Source organism: Solanum dulcamara, chromosome 12 (genome assembly GCF_947179165.1).
Source record: "Solanum dulcamara chromosome 12, daSolDulc1.2, whole genome shotgun sequence".
Classification (NCBI taxonomy): Eukaryota; Viridiplantae; Streptophyta; class Magnoliopsida; order Solanales; family Solanaceae; genus Solanum; species Solanum dulcamara.
Genome location: NC_077248.1, coordinates 5,470,633 through 5,492,664, shown reverse-complemented (window position 1 = coordinate 5,492,664; position 22,032 = coordinate 5,470,633). Strand labels below are relative to the sequence as shown.

Below are 22,032 nucleotides of genomic sequence, written 5' to 3'. Positions count from 1 at the left end.
TGATTAACCTTTTAGTTAGCATGAATCCAGTTTCTATGAGTTGATGCCTCAACGGAATTCCATTAGCATCATGAAATTAAATTATATTTAAGAAAAAGTTATATTCCTATTAGTATATTCATATAATACTTCCACTTTGATATATTCTAACAATATAGAAAAAGCTAACTTTATCATTTATTTCTTAATTTTACGTGAAGTGTTTGGTTTGGTTTGGGACAACTTGGATAGTTATTAAATAATAATGTTTGGCAAAAGAACACTATGGAAAGACATTCTTTCTAGTCAAAGGTGATGACACAAAGTAAAGTAAGCAATATTCTTGAGATTGCCTTTAATATATATATATATATATATATAAGATTGGTGTTGATTGGATAATATGATTGGTCAAGAGGCTTGATTTGGGATAGAATTGATGAATTGACAGAGGTCCAAACGAGACTGGTCGATATGATTAGATTGAATTGATTGGATAGAGTTTTATGAGCATTGAGTCTTGGGAGGAGTATCGAGCACCGAATTGGGTAAGAGTAAGTAATAACTCGAATCCAATAACTACGTCGCCAAACGTAGGAAGGAATTGGACCGTTAAAGTCGGATGTTTTCCAAATTACTGTCCTGATATAAGAGGACTTGATTGGTTATGAATTTATGATTTGTTGATTCGTTCGTACCCTGGCAAGGTATGAACAGATGTGGCAACAACGTCGGCTTGTTGTACTATCACTGGCTCATAAGTGATGGCTGTCGGATAAGAGAAACTCCCATATAGGTCTTGATAGTACTCTGAGTCGGATTGGGATGGATTGGGCTGGATTGTATGTTATTGGTCCTGTCTAAATTATATTTTGTTTAGACTCAGAACATCTTGATTGAGTTGTACCTTCTTCTGAGTTGAGATTATGAGTTGATTTGATCCCACCTTGATGTATGTTTCATTCGGCCATTTTACATACTCGTACATTCCACGTACTGACGCCATTTGGCCTGCATCATTTCATGATGCAGAGACAGGTACTAGAGATCATCAACAGGCGCATCATTGAAGATCTATTCACTTCCAGCTAGTTGGTGAGTCCTCCTTGTTTTCGGAGGATACCGCAGTTATCTTTTCAGCTTTGAGTTAGTTTTCCTTTATTTTGATTTGTGGTAGCCATGAATTTGTCATTGGCACCTCTTATATTGTTGATAGAGGCTTCATAGACTAGAGTGTGGATGATGTTGAATTGTTTCGTTGTGACTAGTTTTATTTTTTCTAGTTGTTGAATGGAGATGTGGTTGGCCTTTGGCTTTATTATGAATAGTATTCTTATGATTTGAGTCTTCCGCTAATAGAGTGTAACTGAATGAAAGTGTGATTGGACCAAGTGGTTCGCTTGAAGGCCAGAAATAGTTTTCGAGTGTCGGCCACGTCTAGGGTACCCTCCCGGGGCGTGACACCCTCTTCACAGAGTAATAAGAAAATTGAAGAAGAAATATCATATAAACACCCTCCAAACTAGCAACTAGCTAGTTAAAGATATGAAGTTATCAACATCCAATTGATTTTTTGAAAAACAAAATACTCACGATCATGCAATATGTTGGTTGATATTTTCATTTTCTTGAATGACTATTCATATACCAATGGGTCCTTAGTTTCACTACCTGATTTTAGGTACAATTAATCAACTTGTTTCTATATAAAGACTAGGCATAATACATAAATGTGCCCTTTATAAGTTTGGCTTCAGTTGTCATTTATGCCCTTTAATTTTGAATGTCCACAAGTAGACACATAAATTTGAATAAATTGACACACACGTCCTACATGACATATTACACGTATAACGTCACGTAAAATACGTCCTACATAACATATTACACATATAACGCCACGTAAAATGTGAATTGTCACATAACTCATATCAATAATTTAAAATACATATATGATAGTAATGCGAAAATTGAGATTATTTGTCCCGCTCGAGCCATTATTGGTCGCGGATTATATATTTAAAAAGTTGGAAAAATCTATTTATGTTCGTAGTAAGGATAGAAAATATTGTTTTTATTTAGTGCATCATAAAATAATATGAACTAACCATGGATAAAAGTAAATAGCATCGGTGACTTATTAGACTAAAAACTGTTGGATATGTTTGCTGACGTGGATATAAGAAGTATATATGATGTGGATAGAAGAAGTAATTAAATATTTATACAAAGTTAAATGATTTTTTTTTGTTACAAAAAACTCCTTTAATAATTTTCCTGATATTTAAGTAAAATTGACTAATTAATTTTTCCATTACAAAGATAAATTTATTATTTTTTGGTGTAGTAAAGTGAAAGTTGAGTGACAATTCAAAATTTTAACTCGTAAATCTTAATGACAAATGTACGTTAGGAAAGGAACCTAACGAAGGAGAAATACTATATGCTAATTGCTACTAAATCCTTTGAACCTTTCAAGGACGGGTTACACCCATTTTTCTTATAAAAACAATATATTGAGATTTGAGATATAGTGGGTCAACTATTATTTCCTTATGTAAGACTACTTTAATAATGAATCAATTCCTGAGGAAATTAACCAAACACGTGTATGTTTGATTTCAAAATGCAAAAAATGTGAGCACTCTAATAAAATTTTGGCTAATGAGTCTTTGTAATACCATCTATAAAGTCTTTGTAATGCTATTAGCTTTGTTTATCAAAAATAAAATTAATTATAGCTTCCCTTAAGAGATGATAAAAGCATAAAAGAACAATTCAACATACGCGTCAATCACAATAATTAAAAGGAGAATGTCCCTTTTACTTAGAAAATTAAACAACTATCGGGACCTTAAGGTGAAATAAATTTTTAACATAACAATTGTTAAGAAAATTGTCATTACTCATATAAAATTTGGAGGTGGCCATATAATAGTCCTTGGACAGACAGTTGCATTAACATCATTCTGTTATTTTATTAATTAGATGACATAGTATAATCTTGTATATTTAACATAAATGGAGTTGTTCTCATTTTCAATTGCGGGTGGGCACAATATTAGCCTTGTCATAAATAAAAATGTATTGTTCTAAGAGAGTTTAAGCTTTAAAATAAGATGATATCATATTAGAGTACATACAATTTCTAAATTCGATTCTCACCGCACCATTATCAAAAAGAATTTTCACATACTTCCACGTGAAAAAGAATAAGACTTGTACATTTGTGGGCATCGAAGAATTTTATGTCCCCTTCGATATAGCGTTATCTTTATAAATAATTCACAAGGTAGGGGTGCAGGCCAAACCTTCCACCACCATGGAAGGTGAAAGTCTGGGTAGATGAATTATTATAAAAGAAATATTTAATTCAATAGTGCAAATTATTTTACACGATCAACATATATAACATAGTCTCTAGATTAAACTCTGTAACTAAGTCAAAATTAGACAAACAGAAAACGTTCGAAAAATTTATCCTAGCTGTAATGAACAATTTGATATTTCATCCAATCTTGAGTTTCAAAATCTTTTGTAATTCCGCAGCGCGACAAGGAAGTTCAAGAACACCCTTTTGATGAAATCCATATTCATCTTCAGCTTGTTTTAGTAATTTCAAGAATGATGGATTAGTGAGACAATGGAGTTCCACAATAAACCTCTTTGGCTCCTCCTCTGGATTTACTGAAAATACAACAAAGTGTCCTTCTTTAACATCATTTGGTACCACTTCATTATTTTCTCTTGGGGTTTCTACATATTCCTCAATATCAAAGTTGGGAATTAATTGAAGAAGATCAATATTGAATTTTTCCATTATAAGCTTAAGCATGACCATACATGCATTGCTTATTTCTTTCCCCATATATCAATGAGCTTTATGGAATTGTTGAATATTCTAATTTTGGAATGTGGTAATATTTGTAGTAGGATTTTGTTTTGATTTTTGCAAGAATTTAGTAAGGGAATTTATGCAATAAGATGCTAGCTAGCAGATGAAATTTCTAAGATGCTGAGAATAGGGTCCATTCCATGTGCTATAGCAAGTTGCAACTTGGAACATCTAATTAATTTTTTCATGTTGTATCTTTTTCTTTATTAAAAAAAGTAAAATAAACTCTATTTAGTACTCTCTAAGTTTCATTTTATGTGAGAATTTAGAGCATGAGTGTCAAGCTAATTAATTCTCAATGTGAATTTGTAAAACAAGTAGTTATCTTTTATTTTAAAAAAAATCGTATATTTAAAAAGTACATATAATATACTGTATTGAAGAAAACAAAAGATCTATTCTCATTCTGACGTCCAAAATGCAATAGTATATGCACTTATGCAGAGGCATAGCTAGCGCGATTTCAGCTTAATTGAATAATTTTAATTTTAATCTTGTATTTGTATTTAACAAAAAACATTGAATATATAAATTATCAAATTAGTGTTCCATAACTTAAAAAAATGCAATTTTAAATTTTAACTCCGCTTCTCGCATACATCACATATAACAGAACAGATGGATTAGAATTTTCTAAGTTGGATCTTATTTTAAAATTTCCTTTCTAACGTAAATGGAAACGCGGTATACCATAATATGATTGAGCTGCCCAACGTCCACACTTATTTTTAAAAAAAGGATTTATTTTCCGTAGTGTACCTTAGTCCGTACGGTCAAGATAATTGTAGTAAGGCCCATGTGTTGGGAATAGAAAAGGATATTATTATTATAATTAAGAATATGTGAAAGTCTATTAAAAATTGTTTATACAGCTGGTAAGCCGTTTGGATCGGCTTATAAATTGTTTTTAGTTTTTTTTGAGTATTTAATTGGTTAACTTAAAGTCATTTTATGCTTTAAAATAAGTCTTAATAAATAGTTGGATTTATTTGGATGAACTTATTTTAAGCAGTTTATAAGTTGAAAACTGTTTATAAGTCAAAACAAAAGTTGGTCTGCACCTACCTTTCTTTAAAAAAACTTATAAACAATTTTCAACTTATAAGTTGCTTAAAAATAAGTCAATCCAAACAGGCTATACATCATTAAGTCAGGTTTCTTATCTTTATTTTAATATTTTTCGATGCATCAAGTGGTCCATCGCGTCAACTAATTTCAGCACAAAGAAACTCGCATCACATGATTTGTTTGATTTTATGTCACGTAAAATTCATTAAATGAGCTAGTAAGAAATCTATACGTACGAAAATTCAATTAAAATCCACTTATTGAATGAAATATTATGCTATATATATATTATGATTTTAGAAAATTCATAATACTGACTAGCTAGGTGGATTTCTTCTTGTTCACCGACTAGTGTGAACTGCAATGGACGTTTTGACTCGTAGGCCCGTGACGGTTATGTAGGGCACTTAAATTATGTAAAACCAATACGGAAATAAGATTGTGGCGGATGTAGTTTTTTCCCTACAGATTCATCTGAACGCATATATATTCAAGTCTACCAAAATTTCAATAAATATATATTAGATTTGAACTTGCATTTTTAATGATATAACGATTAACGAGTTCAATATTAAAAATCTTAAAAAATGAATTTTTTGAATTTAAATCTTAAATCCGCCTTTATGAACACATCTAAATTTTGATTACTTCCACCTTTTAATTTATAGTTATGGCTGAAAATATGGACTACACTAATAAAGTGCGCAAGTTTTATGATGAAATAATTGACATACGCATAAGCTAATTTTGATAAAACTATTATTATTATATACTTTAAAAGAAGTATATCACACCATGGTTATATACGAAAAAAATATTATAAACGTTAGATATAAATACAAATAGTGGTGTGGCCGGTTGATATGCAGCTGGAGTTGCAGTTCTGCCCATCCACCCACAAGTACTGTATTTATGATGATTTGATGTATTCTTACAGTTCACGCTGTCATGTTGATAGAAATTAAGGTCAAATATTTCAGTGGAAGAATTTATTCTACCCCATTTCATAGTATGGAGCCAATTACTGTAAGAAAGGTGAAAAGGATTTGACTAAGGGTGTAAAATAGGCTAATCGAGTTAAATTTGGATATAGTAGGAAAAAGAAGAGTTAAATTTGGATATGTTAAATAGACCGATTTAATAAATGGGCGAATCGTTCAAAAATTATTTAGACTGAAAGTGATTCAGTTAAAATAGATTAAAAAATAGATTATAATTCAACCTATTTAATTGTTACTAAGTTTTAATTTCTTCGTTTATTTTCTTATATAGTAATGTGATTCATTAATAATTGCATCAAGAGACTGCCTATTTTACATCATCTTAATTAGAATAGCCTTATTCGAATCATGCATGAACATGATATGTATTACATCATCTTAGGGAAGCCCTCTTCGAGTCCTGCATAAACTGATGAACATGATATACTTCATGCATTGAATTGCCTTTTTTTTTCTTCAAATGAAACTGTTCACTAGAAAATATCGTCAATATGGAAATTGGAGAGGATAAAAATGGAGTCATGAGTTCACGTTTCCCTTTCCTCATGAATGACTATTCCTAAAACTATTGGATCCCTTAATTTGTTCCCCATCCATGATCTTAATTCTTATGTACAATTAAATTGTGTGTCAATCAAAAATAAAAGCAAAATGGAAAAAGTAGGGAGTTTAACAAGTTTGTCGACTATGTACCGATAAAATAAAGAACATTTACAACATTAAGTCAACGTTTGGTCAAAATTTTATATATTTTTCATCTTGAATTTATGAAGTTGGAGTTGAAAATAATTTTACGGTTGAGTTATACAATATTGTTGGATTATTATATTTTTGAATGAGAAAGTCAAAAGTTATATTGTTGGAACAATGAAGATTAAATCATAATAAGCTTGAATTTAAGAAATTAAAATATCTACGTCAACCTAAATATTTATTTAATTAATTTTTAATTTATTTTTCAATTTTACTTTATGGTACTTTCACCAACACTAAACAATTAGGAAAAGAAGCTGAAAATTTAACCTAGGTAAAGTGAACCATATATATAAAGGAACTATATCTTAATAATTTCCAAATAATTAAACTGTAAATTAAAAGAAGTAGTGATATTATTTCTTTCGGGCCAAACCTCCTATCACCATGGGATGAAAGTCTTGTGCGGATGGATTTATTATCAAAAAAATAAAGTATTTCATTCCATAGTGCAATCTTTTTTTTTTTTGCACAATCATTGTATATAACATAGTCTCTTAGCCTAAACTATATAATTTAGTCAAAACTAGACAACCAGAAAAAACATTTGAAAAATTTGTCCTAGCTATAATAAACAATTTGATATTTCATCCAATCTTGAGTTCCAAAATCTTTTGTAATTCCGCGGCGCGACAAGGAACTTCAAGAACACCCTTTTGTTGGAATCCATATTCATCTTCAGCTTGTTTTAGTAATTTCAAGAATGATGGATTAGAAAGCCAATGCAACTCCACAATAAACCTCTTTGGCTCCTCCTCTGAATTTACTGAAAATACAGCAAAGTGTCCTTCTTTAACATCATTTGGTACCACTTCATTATTTGCTTTTGGGGTTTCTACAAATTCCTCAATATCAAATTTGGGAATTAATTGAAGAAGATTATTCTTGAACTTTTCCATAATAAGCTTAACCATGACTATACATGCATTGCTTATTTCTTTCCCCATATACCAATGAGCTTTATAGAATTAATTGTTCAATATTCTAATTTTGGTATGTGGTGATATTTTTGTATGTAGTAGGATTTTATTTTGTTTGTGGAATGAATTTAGGAAGGCAATTTATATAAGAAGTTAATGCATGCACTTTCTGAAATACTATAAGAAGCTAGCTAGCTAGCAGATGAAACTGCTAAGATGCTCAGCATAGGGTCCATGCCATGTGCTGTAAACAAGTTGTAACTTTTTGTATCATTTATGAATGCAATATTTTCTTTCCCTTTTGTTTCCTTTTTAAAAATAAAGTCTCTCCATCTATTACTCTTTAGCTCCCGTTAGCAATATATTTCGAAGGTGAAATTTGAAATTTTGAGTTTTTAAAATTGTGTTTGGACATGCATTTTACTTTTTAAAAAATGGATTTTTTGTGAGTAAAAAAACTCCAGTTTTGGAAACTTGAAAATATTTGAATTTCATGATCAAATAAATATTTGAAGATAATTTTTTTTTAAATCTACTCTAAAAATCTATAGTCAAACACTAAATTAGTTTCATTTAAGTGGCGGAATTTAAAGTGTGAGTGTCAAATTTATCAACTTGAGGTTTGACAGAATGCAGTAATACTGATTCAGAATTTAGATTATTTTTTTGTGCTTAAAAATCTATCAAAATATACTTAATACTTTATTCAAATTCAACAATTTTAAATTTTTACTCGCTCCGATTATATATCACATATAGTAGAACAGATGGATTATAATTTTCTAAGTTGGATTTCATTTTAAAATTTCCTTTTTTGACGTACATGGAAACGCGGTATACCATAATATATATGATTGAGCTGCCCAACCTCCACATTTATTTTTTTAAAAAAAGGATTTATTTTCAGGAGTGTACCTTAGTCCGTACAGCCAAGATAATTGTAGTAATAAAGTCCATGTGTTGGGGAATAGAAAAGGATAATATTATTAAGTGATAAGTGTCAAAAACAGATTTAAATTATTCTTTTTTTTTAATTTCATATCTAAACTATTGAAAATGTGAGTTTTATATTTAAACTATCACTTATTAATTTGAGAAACACACATCAATTGTGTGTGTAATACACTCTCTCTAATTTTTGAAAAAATATTACCACATTGCATTCCACATGGATAAAATATTTTATATTGACAAAAAATTAAATAAAATATTAATATTAGTTAAAACTTAAAACTAAAGTATTTCTATCCAAAAAAAGAAATTATTTTTTTTTAAAAAAAGTTAAAAATATTTTTCTCACTCACTACACCACCTCCACCCCTACCCCCCCCCCCCACACACACACAATACCCCGTTCTTTTATTTTTTTTATTTTAAATTTCTTGTATATAATATTTTTTTATTCATACTTCACCCCTTCCCCACTCCTTCCTAAAAAAATGTTATTACTTTAATTTTTTTTAAAAATAAAAATATACCCATCTCATCTAACACTTCTCTCTTAATTTATTTATTATTATTTTTTTCATTTTAATATGTACTTTTTATCATATTAATATGAGAAGTATTGCACCTTTTAGAATTTTTCGTATAATTTTGATGAAATAAAATATGATAATTAAAAGTGATCGAATGAAGTAAATTAGATTTAAAATATTCTTTTTCACCGACTAGTGTGAACTGCAGTTTAGATTTTTTTGACTCGTAGGCCAGTGATAATGCAAGAGCTGAGGGCAGCAGAGTTATGCAAGCAATAATGGAACTGTATATCTAGGTTTTGGCTAATCAGAATTTTAGTTTATGAATTTTAGATTATAATTTTTTCTGTTTAGTTGGTTATGAATAAATTATATGAACACGTTAAGTAAGAAATTTATGATAAATACAAAATGTAAGTCAAAATTATTAATTTTTGTCGAATTCATGAGTCTATAACAGCTACGCTAGCTTCGTTATTGGTTTTGGTTAGATTCAATTTGTATTTACGGTCTAAATATACGTATAGATAACAAGAAAGAAACTTATTTAATTATATGATGAAATAGTTGAGATTGTGCGCAAGTTAATTTTATTTTGACAAAACTGTTATGTACAAAAAAGTTATTATCTTAGTTTAGACATGTGCAAATTAATTAATCCTTTTACTAGAATTGTACATTCTTTAGTGCAATATAAATGAATTGACATTTTTTATCGTCCAAAATGAACAATTTTTTCAAAGTTTAAGAATATATTAATTTATTTATTTTGAATTATTCTTTTATTTTAGGGGTTTTTTTCATTATTTTTAAATCTCAAATAATAATTACTATCTCTATTTTACAAAAGAGTTTGGAAAGGTAAATAATGTTAACAAATTATCATTTAATTAATATTTTAAATACATATTATTAAAAAAAATACAGCTTTGTTGAGATTAAGTTAGCTTAGCCAAGCTTAAATTCTAGATAATGCTGAATGGTAGTTTCTTAAATTGTAGATTGGAGTTAGTTAGTTAGTTAGTTAGGAATTAGTTGGTTAGTTAGGAATCTTCTAGATGATTTGAATTTGTTACTGTTATGTATATATATGCAACAGTAAAGTGAAATCAACATAGTTTTCATTTCCTAATTTATTCTTTTTAGATATTTCAAGTTCATCTTCTCCAAGCTCCTTTCATGGAGTTTTAGGTCGAATCCCAAATAATCTCAGCATTCTAACATGGTATCAGAACTGTGAAGGTTCATTCTCACAATCACTCATCTGGAATCTTCGAAATTTCCAGATTCTATCATAGATTTTCAGTATTGAAGTTCATCTCAATTCAACTCAGATCTATCCAATTTATCCATCAATTAATTCCTTCAACAATGGCTATAGATTCAGATGCTATAAATCAGACATTAGAAAATTATTCCTCGAATAATGCATTTTACATACATCCATCAGAAAATGCAGGGACTTCGATAATGCCGGTCGTCTTTGACGGATCCGGAAACAGATCTTGGAAGCGAGGTGTACTTTGAGCTTTTTCAGTGAAAAACAAAACTGGCTTCATCAATGAAAAAATATCAAAATCAGCTGAGAATTCTTCTGAACTCGCACAATGGGAACGATGTGACGACATGGTAACTCGCCGGTTATTGAACTCTTTATCAAAGGACTTGAGCGATAGTCTACAATATGTCAACAATGCTAAGAAACTCTGGGACGAATTGGAAGACAGGTATGATCAAGCAAACAGAGCAAAATTATTTCAGCTTCAACAAGAAATTAACGATCTCGTACAAGAAAATTTGGACATAACAGACTACTAAACTAATATTAGAAAACTTTGGGAAGAGCTCAGTGCTCTGGACACCAATGCTCAGTGCACTTATTTATGCACCTGTGGTGGAAAGAACAAGATGCAAAAGGCTAAACAGAATAGGTGACTTATTCGATTCCTAATGGGACTAAATAATTAAAGTATTATACAGTAGTCAAAGGCAGCATACTGATGATGAATCCACTGCCCACTATGGCTCAAGCCTTCTCTATTTTAGTTTAAGAGGAAAAGCAAAGGGAAGTCGGGCCTCCAAATCGACTTTATTTGGAATCTACTTCATTGATTGCCAATACAAAATACAGGAACTCGGGTGCAAACACTAACAGTAGCAATTTCAAAATAAATTTTGCCCCAACCTATAATACACATATGAATGGGGGTAAAAATGTGTATAGAAACATGAATTCATCTAGATCCTCTGGACATCCTTCAAGCTCATCTAGCTACTCTACAAATTGTTTCATCAAAGCAAATCTATTCTGCAGCTATTGCAAGAAAACTGGTCACACTAAAGGCAAGTGTTACAGGCTACATGAATTTCCTCATGATTTTAAATTCATCAAAGGAAGAACCACACGATCAGCAGCAAATGTAATTAGAAGAGTTGGTGGAGTGTTTGCTGGAAATCCTGATGGATACTATACTCAATAGAAGAATGAACACAGTTTGACCAAGAAACAATACGATCCGTTGGTAAATCTTTTGGGTAACATTCAAGCACAGGGAGAAAGTATAGGTGAAAATGTCAGGGTGCCTGCAGATGACTTCATCAGTGGTCATGGAGTTGTTAACCTTGCAGGTATCTTAGCTTGTCACTCCTCTATAATTGAGATTGGTGATTTATCTTGTAGATGCACTACATTATCTGCTGACTCATGGATCATATATTCAGCGGACACAAACCATATGACATACACTAAAACCTTACTTTCTAGAGTTAAAACCCTACCTTATCCTTTCCTTGTCACCCTACCAAATGGCTACAAAGTTAAAGTGACTGAAATTGGTGATGCATATTTAAATCATGTTTTAACTTTATGCAAATTGTTGTTTGTACCTAGTTTCAAGTTCAATTTAATTTCTGTTCTTTTTTAGCCTCTCAACTTCAAGGAATTATCAGTTTTAACACTACTTCATGTCTTATGCAGGGCCCTTCACTGAAGAGCCCTCTGGAGATTGGTAGAGCAAGAAGTGGTTTGTACTTCATCTGTCCCAAGTGCCATAACTGCTCACCATCTTGTCATTCTTCATTTGTTTGTCTACCTCCTACTTTGCTGAATGTTTCTACTTTGCCTATTTCTAATAAACCAACTTATGTTTCATACTCCACTTCACTTGTAAGATCCACACATTCAAGCAATAAAAGAGTTGGTTCTTTTGAAAATGTAAATTCATCTAATTCTGTTAATAGCTTATGTTTATTGATTCTCATGCACCACATCTATCTCATGAAAACAATGTAGATCACCTATGGCATACTAGATTAGGTCATGTACCTTTTGAATAGATAAAGGGATTACCTACCATACCAGTTTCTTTACCCCAAAACAACTTTTCACTTGCATTATCTGCCCTATGGCAAGACAAGCAAGATCCTCTTTCCCTACCAAATCTACATTCCAGTCCAGTAAAGTGTTTGATTTATTACACATTGACCTATGGGGTCCATATCGCACACCAACTCATGAAAACCAAAGATATTTCTTAACCATGGTTGATGATTTCAGTAGATCTACATGGACATAATTGCTCATTTGCAAAAGTAATGTTGTAACACCTTAATTTTTTTCGCTAAGAATCGAACCATTCTTCATATGTGTGTAGACTCGAACTGGATGACTTGTAATGTTATATATGAGATAAGATAAATTCCTACGTATTCAAAGGGTATTAGATGTGATTTAGGGTTATAAGAAATCCATAAAACTAAGCCAAGTTCAAAGAACTTTTCTCAATCTTTCGACCTAATAATATTCTTATACATAGAGATACTCTCAAAATCTCAAATTCTCCCTCTCTCAAAGATCAAGAACTTTAAGAAAGGGATTTTTCCAATAGTGGGAAATTTAAAGACTCCAAGTTCAAATCTCCTTCACAAATTCATAGATTGGTTTCTCAACTTCAAGCTACAAGGTTCCAAACCCAACACTTTTATCCAATAACTCCTAAGATTCAGGTATGTAAGGCTAACACAACGTTGGACTGAGTTCGTCCACGTGCTCCTTCATCTTTATTGATTCAAGTTGAGTTGAGTTGAGTTGGAGTTTTCGAGTTCCTTAAATTGAATTCTTGAGTTATCTATTTTCTTTTGGGTTCCTTGTACATATTTAAAATATGTATTGATGTTGCTCATGGGTTGAGTATTTGATTTGGATGCATGTTCATGTCTTCATTCACATGAACCCTAATTGAAGATTATATTTGATTTTGAGCATTGATTGTATAAGAGTTTGATGTTTTCACATAAGTTGATTTTTTTCATTATTTTGAACATTGATATCTTGGGCATAAATGATGATTTTGAAATAAAGTTTTAATGAGTTGTGATTGATTTTCAAAAAATATATTTCTTGAAGAACTTGATGAGTCGAATCCGAGTTGAGCCCGAGTTAAATTGAAAGAGTCTTTAAGATTTTTAACTATTTGATCTTGATTTTGCTATACATTATTTTGAGTCAAAATTACATGTTTTAAAGAGTCACATTCTCTCACTTTCAACTGATGATAGCCTGATCTGAGGTCTATCTTAGAGAAGCATGTGGCACCCTGAAGTTGGTCAAACAAATCATCTATTTTGGGGAGAGGATACTTATTTTTTATGGTGACCTTGTTTAGTTATCGGTAATCAATGCACATTCTAAGGGACCCATCTTTCTTTCGCACGAATAGGATAGGAGCGCCCCAAGGTGAGACACTTGGCCTAATAAATCCCTTATCTAGTAGGTCTTTTAACTGTTCTTTCAATTCTTTCAACTCAGCGGGAGCCATCCTATAAGGAGGAATGGAGATAGGTTGTGTATCAGGAAGGACATCAATACCAAAGTCTATCTCTCTATCCAGAGATATTCCGGGGAGATCCTTAGAAAAGACTTTAGGAAACTCATTCATAATGGGAACTAACCCAAGAGATGGAGCCTGATCATTAATATTTTTGACTCAGACTATATGATAAATACATCCCTTAGAGATTAACTTTCTGGCCTTTAGGTAGGAAATAAATTTACCCTTAGGCACTACAGAACTCCTCTTCCACTTTAAGATAGGCTCATTTAAAAATTGAAAATTGACAATTCTGGTCCTACAATCAACTGAGACATAACAAGTATAAAGTTAGTCCATGCCAAGAATCACATCAAAATCAACCATGCCCAACTCAACTAAGTCAGCCATGGTATCCCTGTGATAGATTGACACAGTACAATCTCTATGCACCCTCTCAGCTAAGATAGACTCACCAACAGGAGTAGACACGCTGAAAGGCTCAAGAAGACACTCAGGAAGGATCTCAAATTTACTATCTAAGTAAGGAGTCACAAAAGATAACGTAGCACCCAGATCAAGTAATGTATACAGATCAAAAGAAAGGACTCGGAGCATACCAGTAACAACATCGGGTGCATTCTCTTGGTCTTGGCAACTACCCATAGCATACAGACAGTTTGTTCCCCAGCCTACACTTGAAGTTGCACCTCTTTGATTACCTCTATTCTGTGGAGCTGCAGAAGAAAATTGAGCTCTACCACTTCCATCTACTTGTCTCTTTGAAAGACACTCATTCTGGAAGTGACCTATCTTTGCACACCCGTAGCAAGCATTGGTGCCCAAACGACACTCTCCCAAATGGAGCCTCCCACATCTTGCACATGGTGTCTTTCCTGTAGAACCTTGAGTCACAATTACTTGGGACTGAGAACCCTGAGCTCAAAAGTTTTGGTGACTTAACAATCTCTGATCATACCTGGTATTAGGTGTAAAAGCATTTGTTGGAGAAGGTGCATAATTGGAAGACCTCTTCTGAAAGAAGAACTTGTTACCCTTCCCTTACTTCTGCTCGTTCTCATGCCCAGCAGACTTAACCTTCTTTCTTAGGTGTTTTTCTCGGACCCTTTTCTTATCCTCCTCAACCTACTGAGCATACACCATCAATCTAAAAAAATCCATGTCAGAAATCATTGGCATTGCCTTACATTCTTTCTTTACATATTTGCCCAGGCCAGAGATAAACTTCCTCATCTTGGCCCTTATATGAGGAATCATTTCTGGGGCATATTGGGACAACTGAATAAACTTCAAACTGTACTCTTTCACAGTCATACTCTTCTGCTTGAGGTTCACAAACTCCTCAATTTTTGCTTCACGTAGTTATTGGGGAAAGAAGTTATCAAGGAATTCTTTTTCAAACTCATCCTAAAGATCAGGCTCCGCATCCTCACCTCTACTTTCTTTCCACTGGTTATACCAGACATTTGCCACATCTTTGAGCTGATAAGATATCAACTCAACCCCATTAATCTCTGTAGCATGCATCGCTTTTAGTATCTTTCACATCTCACCAATGAAATTTTGGGGGTCCTCATCAACCTTGGAACCCGTGAAAACCGGCGGATTCATTCTCAGAAAATCTCTAATCATCGTGGCAGCAGACGACTCTTGATAATTAGAGCTAGGAGTTGGTGAACTTTGGCTACTATTTCGGGTAGCCACCAATTGGGTGATCATAACAATCGCTCCTCGAAAATCTTTCTCAAAAATAGGAGTGGTCTGAACAGTAGGTACTTGGGGTACCTTAGCAGATCTTGCAAGTCGGCCCCTAGTTCTCCATGGAGGTATCACTGACTGTGGAACCTCTGTGCTGGCAGCGTTTCTCTGACTAGCTGAACCTTTAAGAGGCATGTCTGAAACCTGTATAAGCATGAATTAGAAAAGAAGTTATTATAGAGTTAAACTCTATCGCACGAACTCAGATATGAAAGAAGTGAGACAATTCCTAATGTCCTATAGCCTCCTGCTTATAAGTGTGGTGCACGACACACCCATAAGCAACTTTAATGAGTAATTGTTCATTACTCATTAGAAGATATCAAAGGAAAGTGGAGAATTAATAAAGATGGGTCCTTTGGTCCCTTTTCACTACTATTCCTAAAACTATTGGGTCCTTTGTTCCCTATCCATATATTATGACACCATATTTATATAAGAAAAAAAGTATTTACTTCCTCTATTTCAAATAAGTGATATTTTTAACTTACACACATCAATTAATAAAACTATACACTACTGGAAATAAGAAGTGATAACCTACACTTAATTAAATGTATTGAAAAAAAGTACTCCCTACATTTTCATTTGTAGAATTTTAATTTGGCACACCTTTAAGAAATAATAAACAAAATGACAATTTTGGTATGTTACTCTTTGAATACAATAAATTCAATGTTTTAAAAAATAACTATAATTAATAATAAGAATAAATTAGGAACTAGGTAATATATTATCTCTTGTTTTCTAAACTGAACAAGTAAAAGTAAACATTTATTTTTAGTATAGTGAACAAGTAAAATATTGTTTAGTAGCATATATAAGAAGAGTGTTGACTATGGTCATGTATTAGTAATGCTTGGCTTAAATATGTTGGCCTTAGTTCTATTAATATTATTGCTTATGTAATGTTTGGTTTGCTATATTGAAAATAAGATGCATTGCATAATTTTTAAATAAAATTATTTGCTTACAAAAAATATCCTCCACAAATATGATAGAAATTTTTTTTGAGGAACAAAGCATTATACCAAATAGAGCGTAAGAATTAGTTACATATAGGTTTAAAGAAATTTATCAAATAAAATATTAATAATATATAAAATTAATATATACATTATTTTTTCCAATACATCTTATACAAACGACCCCTAAAAGTGGATGGAATTGGAAGGAGTAGTTCTTTAAAGGTTTCTTGATTATGTAAAATTTTATTTATTTAAATACGGATAAAATCAAAAGAAAAATTATCACTTATTTTAAAATAGAATTAAAAAAAATAAAAACACCCTAATTTTAAAACTGGGAAAATAAACGTTACAGTAGTTGGGAAGTCAAATATTGGTGTGTCCGGTTGATATGCAACAGTTTCATTTCAAGGATTGAATGGACATCAAATACAGCAGAAAAGCATTTATTCTCTTACCATTTTGCCTATAAGAAAGATGAAAAGGATTTGACGAGTACTTTCCATTTTCTTTGGAGTATAATTTAAGAAATTGAATAACTGTATCCTTTTTAATACTTTAAATTATTATTAGACGTGATCGCATATTTTGATATATTCATGTATTTTTTAAATATTTAAATTTTAAATAATTAATTAATCAAATTTAATTTAATTTTAAAATTAATTAAATTAATTTTTGAAAAGTGAAATATCACAACTAACATAAAAATGAAAAAAGTATTCTATAACATGTAATAAACCATATTAGAGGTGACATCCATTGACTTTGGAGGTAGAAATCATTTTACTCATTTGGTCCTCTTTACGAGGGAGAGGAAAAGAGCAAAAAAATATCATATAAATGTCCGCAAAAGATAAAGATAAATGGGATATTTCTCAAAAAATTGGATATATAATATAATGCGGATAAAAAAGGAGGGGTAAATTCCTTATATGATTCTGGTCAATTTTTCTTCTTTTAGGTTAATTTTTGAGATGTGAGTTAGATACAAGGTTTATTTAATATGATATTAAAGAAAAGATCGATTTTATTATTATTATTTACTGATGTGAATCTTCATGTTAAATTATTCATACTTTAGAGGTCCGAATCTAAACATGATTTTGGGTGTTGAAGAGTCTTTCATTGGATAAAAAAAGACGAGTAATCTCTTTATATGATTTGGACAATTTTTCCATCTTAGCTGAAATTATATTAGATTCAAAATTCAGTGCTTTAGAACATTAAATAAAATTATTGAGGGACCTACTTACAAATTGATTGTGTATTCGGATAATGATCGAAATCAATCATTAATGCTAATATCAAAATAGATTGCATGCCTTAATTACACTCCCTGAACGCGGCCCTTCCTTACCTCTTTCATGAATGCGGTATACTTTGATGCACCAAATTAGGTTTTACTCACATGAAGTTGTTCATTAGAGTTGATAAAGATAGATGTGGGGTTTCCCTCTTTTCACTTTTCAGAAATCATAATGATTACTATTTCTAAAACTATTGGGTCCTTTGATCCCTATCCACATCTATGTACAATTATGACTTGTCCCAACCAAAAATAAAAGCAAATCGGACTAATTTATCCACATTATAATTTATTAATTTCAAATATAATATGAATTTTATTTTAAATTTAATTCTCAGTATTCCATTTTATTTCATCATAAATTTGGATTATTAGAGAGATAAATCAGTTCATAAATTATAATTTCGAGATAATTTAAACCAATAATTATCTTAATTGTTATTGTGTGTGAAAAATGTGTAGTTATTCTTAATTGTTAGATATTCGTAAATAGATGCGGATCCAAGATTTTGAATCTCTAGGTGTCACGCTGCTTTGAACAATAATCTATGGCAAAAACTCCAGCATAGAGTAAGATAATACTTAATATTACCAGCATGAGTTATGGTGCAGTGCTGGAACTGCTTCACCCTTAACCAAAGGTATCGGGTTCGAGCCCTGAAAATGGAGAAAATCATGTTGGGAGCGCCACCCCGAATGGGCCATGCAGTGCACGATCCAAATTTAGTCGAGGCTCCACGGGTTCCGCATACGGGGTGGGAAACCAAAAGAAAAAGATAATACTTAATATTTTTAGCAAATTTACATACAAAATTTAGACTTGTTGTGTTAATTTAGTTAAGATTTTACTTGCATCTCTACAGTGGTAAATCTGAGCTTTAACCACTCGCACCACAAAATTCATTATTTTTAATGGTGCCACATTTATTATTTATACTTTTCATATATATTTATACATACACTACAACAAAAATAACATTTAGCGGTAATAAATATGCACATTAACAAAGAGTGTTAAAATCTTTATCGGCATTAGTTAATTGTCGTTAGATCCAATGTCTCTATAGGCTTTAGCGACATTTACAAAAAGTCTTAATTGCCACTAAAAAGACATTTTTAGTGGCAATCAAGCTATTATTGTTAATTAATTGCCGCTAAATATCATTTTTTGTGTAGTGATATATATATATATATATATATATATATATATATATATATTTAATTGAGACCATGAAATGACGTGGCACCCTCCGAACAATATAAATTCGCCCCTATTTTTAAAGATGATAGAATTATACTAAGATCTATATATAAAGAGAGAAATTTTTAATTGAAACCACAAAATGACTTGGCATCGTCTGAGCAATATAAATTCGCCCCTATTCTTAAAGATGATAGAATTATACTAAGATCTTTTTATCTAGAATCATACTACGTAAGTACAAATAGGAGTAGCCTTAGTGATAAATATTGCTCACCGGTGAATGAGACCTTGTTGGCTAATAGGAAGATGAGGGAAATGTAATGTCCTATATAGGACAAGAGAATATTTAATGAATCATTACTTAATTTGTCTCTTCTTTGGTTGGAGTCTCACAGGAATTGAAACATGGATTCCTTATATAATTTTTTGGGATTGTGTTATGCTTAAAGTCTATTTTTTTATTATGATATCTAGATCAGATCTATCACAATTTATTATTTGGTATGTTGAGCCTCCCATCTTATTTTTCATACTCCATATATATAATAGATTTCTTGCCCGTGGAATATGGAATAATCCCAGTATGGTCTTGAACAATTTCCTTCATCCGTCGTGAGCTAAAGGTGGTATAAATATAAGCAAACAATACAAATTTCATTAGTTTAGGACCTAATTACATGCTTTTACTTTATTTTTCAAAATTACTTTTTGTACAATATTTACTACGCTGAATAGATATATTTGGAGCAATCAAATACATGTATTTCGCATACATGTGGATCAAATTAGGTATAATACAATGTATCCACGTGTGATTCGCATGTATATGGGATACACTAACTCTCTCGCTCTCCTCTCTCCCTATATATCTATATTTCAGAATGTATGTGATACCAAGGATATATGTATATAGTATCCAAAGATACATGTTGAATCTCTCACTCGTCTCTTGCCTCTCTTCCTTTCTCGCTCTCCTTTCTTCCTATGTATTTGTATTTCAAAATGTATCAGTATCAAAGTTACATGTATTGAATATCTTTGATATATGTATCCTTAAAATCTGAAGGAGTACAGTAATGTATCTGATTTGAAATCTAGTCCGAAATTATTAATTATTTCAAACTATAGAATGAATAAATATTTATAATAAAAATATTTGTGTAATTAGATAGTTTTCCTATAAACATTGAATCGTTAAAAATCTCGTATGTTCTAATATCCCTCTCATTTTTTATTGCGAATCGGATCAATATATTAGACTTTTTAAAGTTTATGTTAACTTATTTTGCATGCTACAAATAATAGAGAAAGTTACATATCGTTGTAGGTCAAATTAATATCGATAGTACATTTTGCATGTACTAATAATACAGAAAGTTACATAGTGCTCTCTCATTTGACACGAAGTTTAATGAAGTGAAAGAAGATTCTTGAATTTTGTGGTATTAAATTAAAGATATGTCAAATATATTAAAATCGTTTTTAATCTTATAACTTTAATTATGTCACATGAAAAGTTGAAATTACAGAGTTGCTAAAAAATACAGACATTCTTTTTTAAACGAATTAAAATGGAAAGTAAGACAATCAAAATGAAACGGGAGGAGTAATATATATATAACTAAGTCCAAAATTAGACAAACTTGAAGAAAAAAAGAAGTTTGAAATTTTAACCTAGCTATAGCTAGCATAGAAGAAACTATCTTAATTTCCAATATTAGAGTTCCAATTCACTTTTTATCAACATGAGGTGATTGTAACATATAGTATATAAAACTCGTGATTCAGACATTTCAATCTTCTGTGTGTAAAGCGGAAGCCTCCAAAATCTTTTGTAACTCCGCGGCGTGACAAGGAACTTCAAGAACTCCCTTTTGTTGGAATCCATATTCATCTTCAGCTTGTTTTAGTAATTTCAAGAATGATGGATTATTGAGACAATGGAGTTCCACAATAAACCTCTTTGGCTCCTCCTCTGGATTTACTGAAAGTACAGCAAAGTGTCCTTCTTTAACGTCATTTGGTACCACTTCATTATTTGCTTTTGGGGTTTCCACAATAGCATCAAATTGACATCTATTGGAATATTTGGGAATTAGTTCAAGATGAGTACTCTTAAGCTTTCTCATGATAAGCTTGAGCATGACCATGCAATTGCTTAGTCTTTCTTTCCCCATATATTATAAAATTGTTGAATATGTATGTTTTTGGTAAGGTAGGATATATTTGTTTTGCTTTTAAAAAGAGCTTAGGAAGAAGAGAATTTATACAAGAAGAATGATGAAACTTCTAAGATGCTGAGAATAGGTCAATAGGGTCCATTCCATGTGTGCTTGCAATTTGAAACTTTATGGTATCATTAATGAATCTTTTATCTATTACTCCCTTTTTTTCCTTTTCTTTTTAAAATAAATTTCATAAATCATCATATAATTACGACTTATTTTCAGCAAAGACACGTAATTTTATGTTACCCAATTGAAACTCGATTAAATTCAGATCCCCAAGACTCAAAATTCATATGCAAAATTTAAACCTCATCCTCACCCCCAACCACCCCCATACCCCTATTTTATATCTCAATTTTTCATAATATTTATCTAAGTTACATATAAATATTCTTAAGATAATATTTTTTACGTACATATATACCGTATGTTCTAAACTCTTTTATACTAAATATGTATGTTTGGAGCTCATTTTAAATTTCGTTAATAGAAACGCGGTACCATAATAGTATGGTTGAGCTGTCTAACCTTCCGTATTGTACCATAGTCCGTACACTCGAAAATAAATAATTGTACAAAAGTTCCATGTGTTGTGTTGGGAGTAGAAAAAGATATAATTTCAGCCTTTTCAATTTGTTTGTA

The 22,032-nt window shown here is 31.3% G+C and overlaps 3 protein-coding genes across 3 annotated transcripts; all 3 read right to left on the bottom strand.

Moving 5' to 3' along the window:
• Positions 1–3,487: 3,487 nt before the first annotated feature.
• LOC129876896 (protein SMALL AUXIN UP-REGULATED RNA 16-like) lies at positions 3,488–3,847 on the bottom strand. Its single transcript, XM_055952375.1, has one exon. The coding sequence runs from the start codon at positions 3,845–3,847 to the stop codon at positions 3,488–3,490; it is 360 nt and encodes a 119-aa protein (XP_055808350.1).
• Positions 3,848–7,070: 3,223 nt separating this feature from the next.
• On the bottom strand, positions 7,071–7,715 carry LOC129877580 (auxin-induced protein X15-like). The gene has a single exon (XM_055953101.1). The coding sequence runs from the start codon at positions 7,641–7,643 to the stop codon at positions 7,284–7,286; it is 360 nt and encodes a 119-aa protein (XP_055809076.1). The 5' UTR covers positions 7,644–7,715; the 3' UTR covers positions 7,071–7,283.
• A 13,053-nt stretch (positions 7,716–20,768) lies between these two features.
• Positions 20,769–21,444, bottom strand: LOC129877511 (auxin-responsive protein SAUR71-like). The gene has a single exon (XM_055953024.1). It carries the CDS (start codon positions 21,337–21,339, stop codon positions 20,956–20,958), a length of 384 nt encoding a protein of 127 aa, XP_055808999.1. The 5' UTR covers positions 21,340–21,444; the 3' UTR covers positions 20,769–20,955.
• Positions 21,445–22,032: the final 588 nt, after the last annotated feature.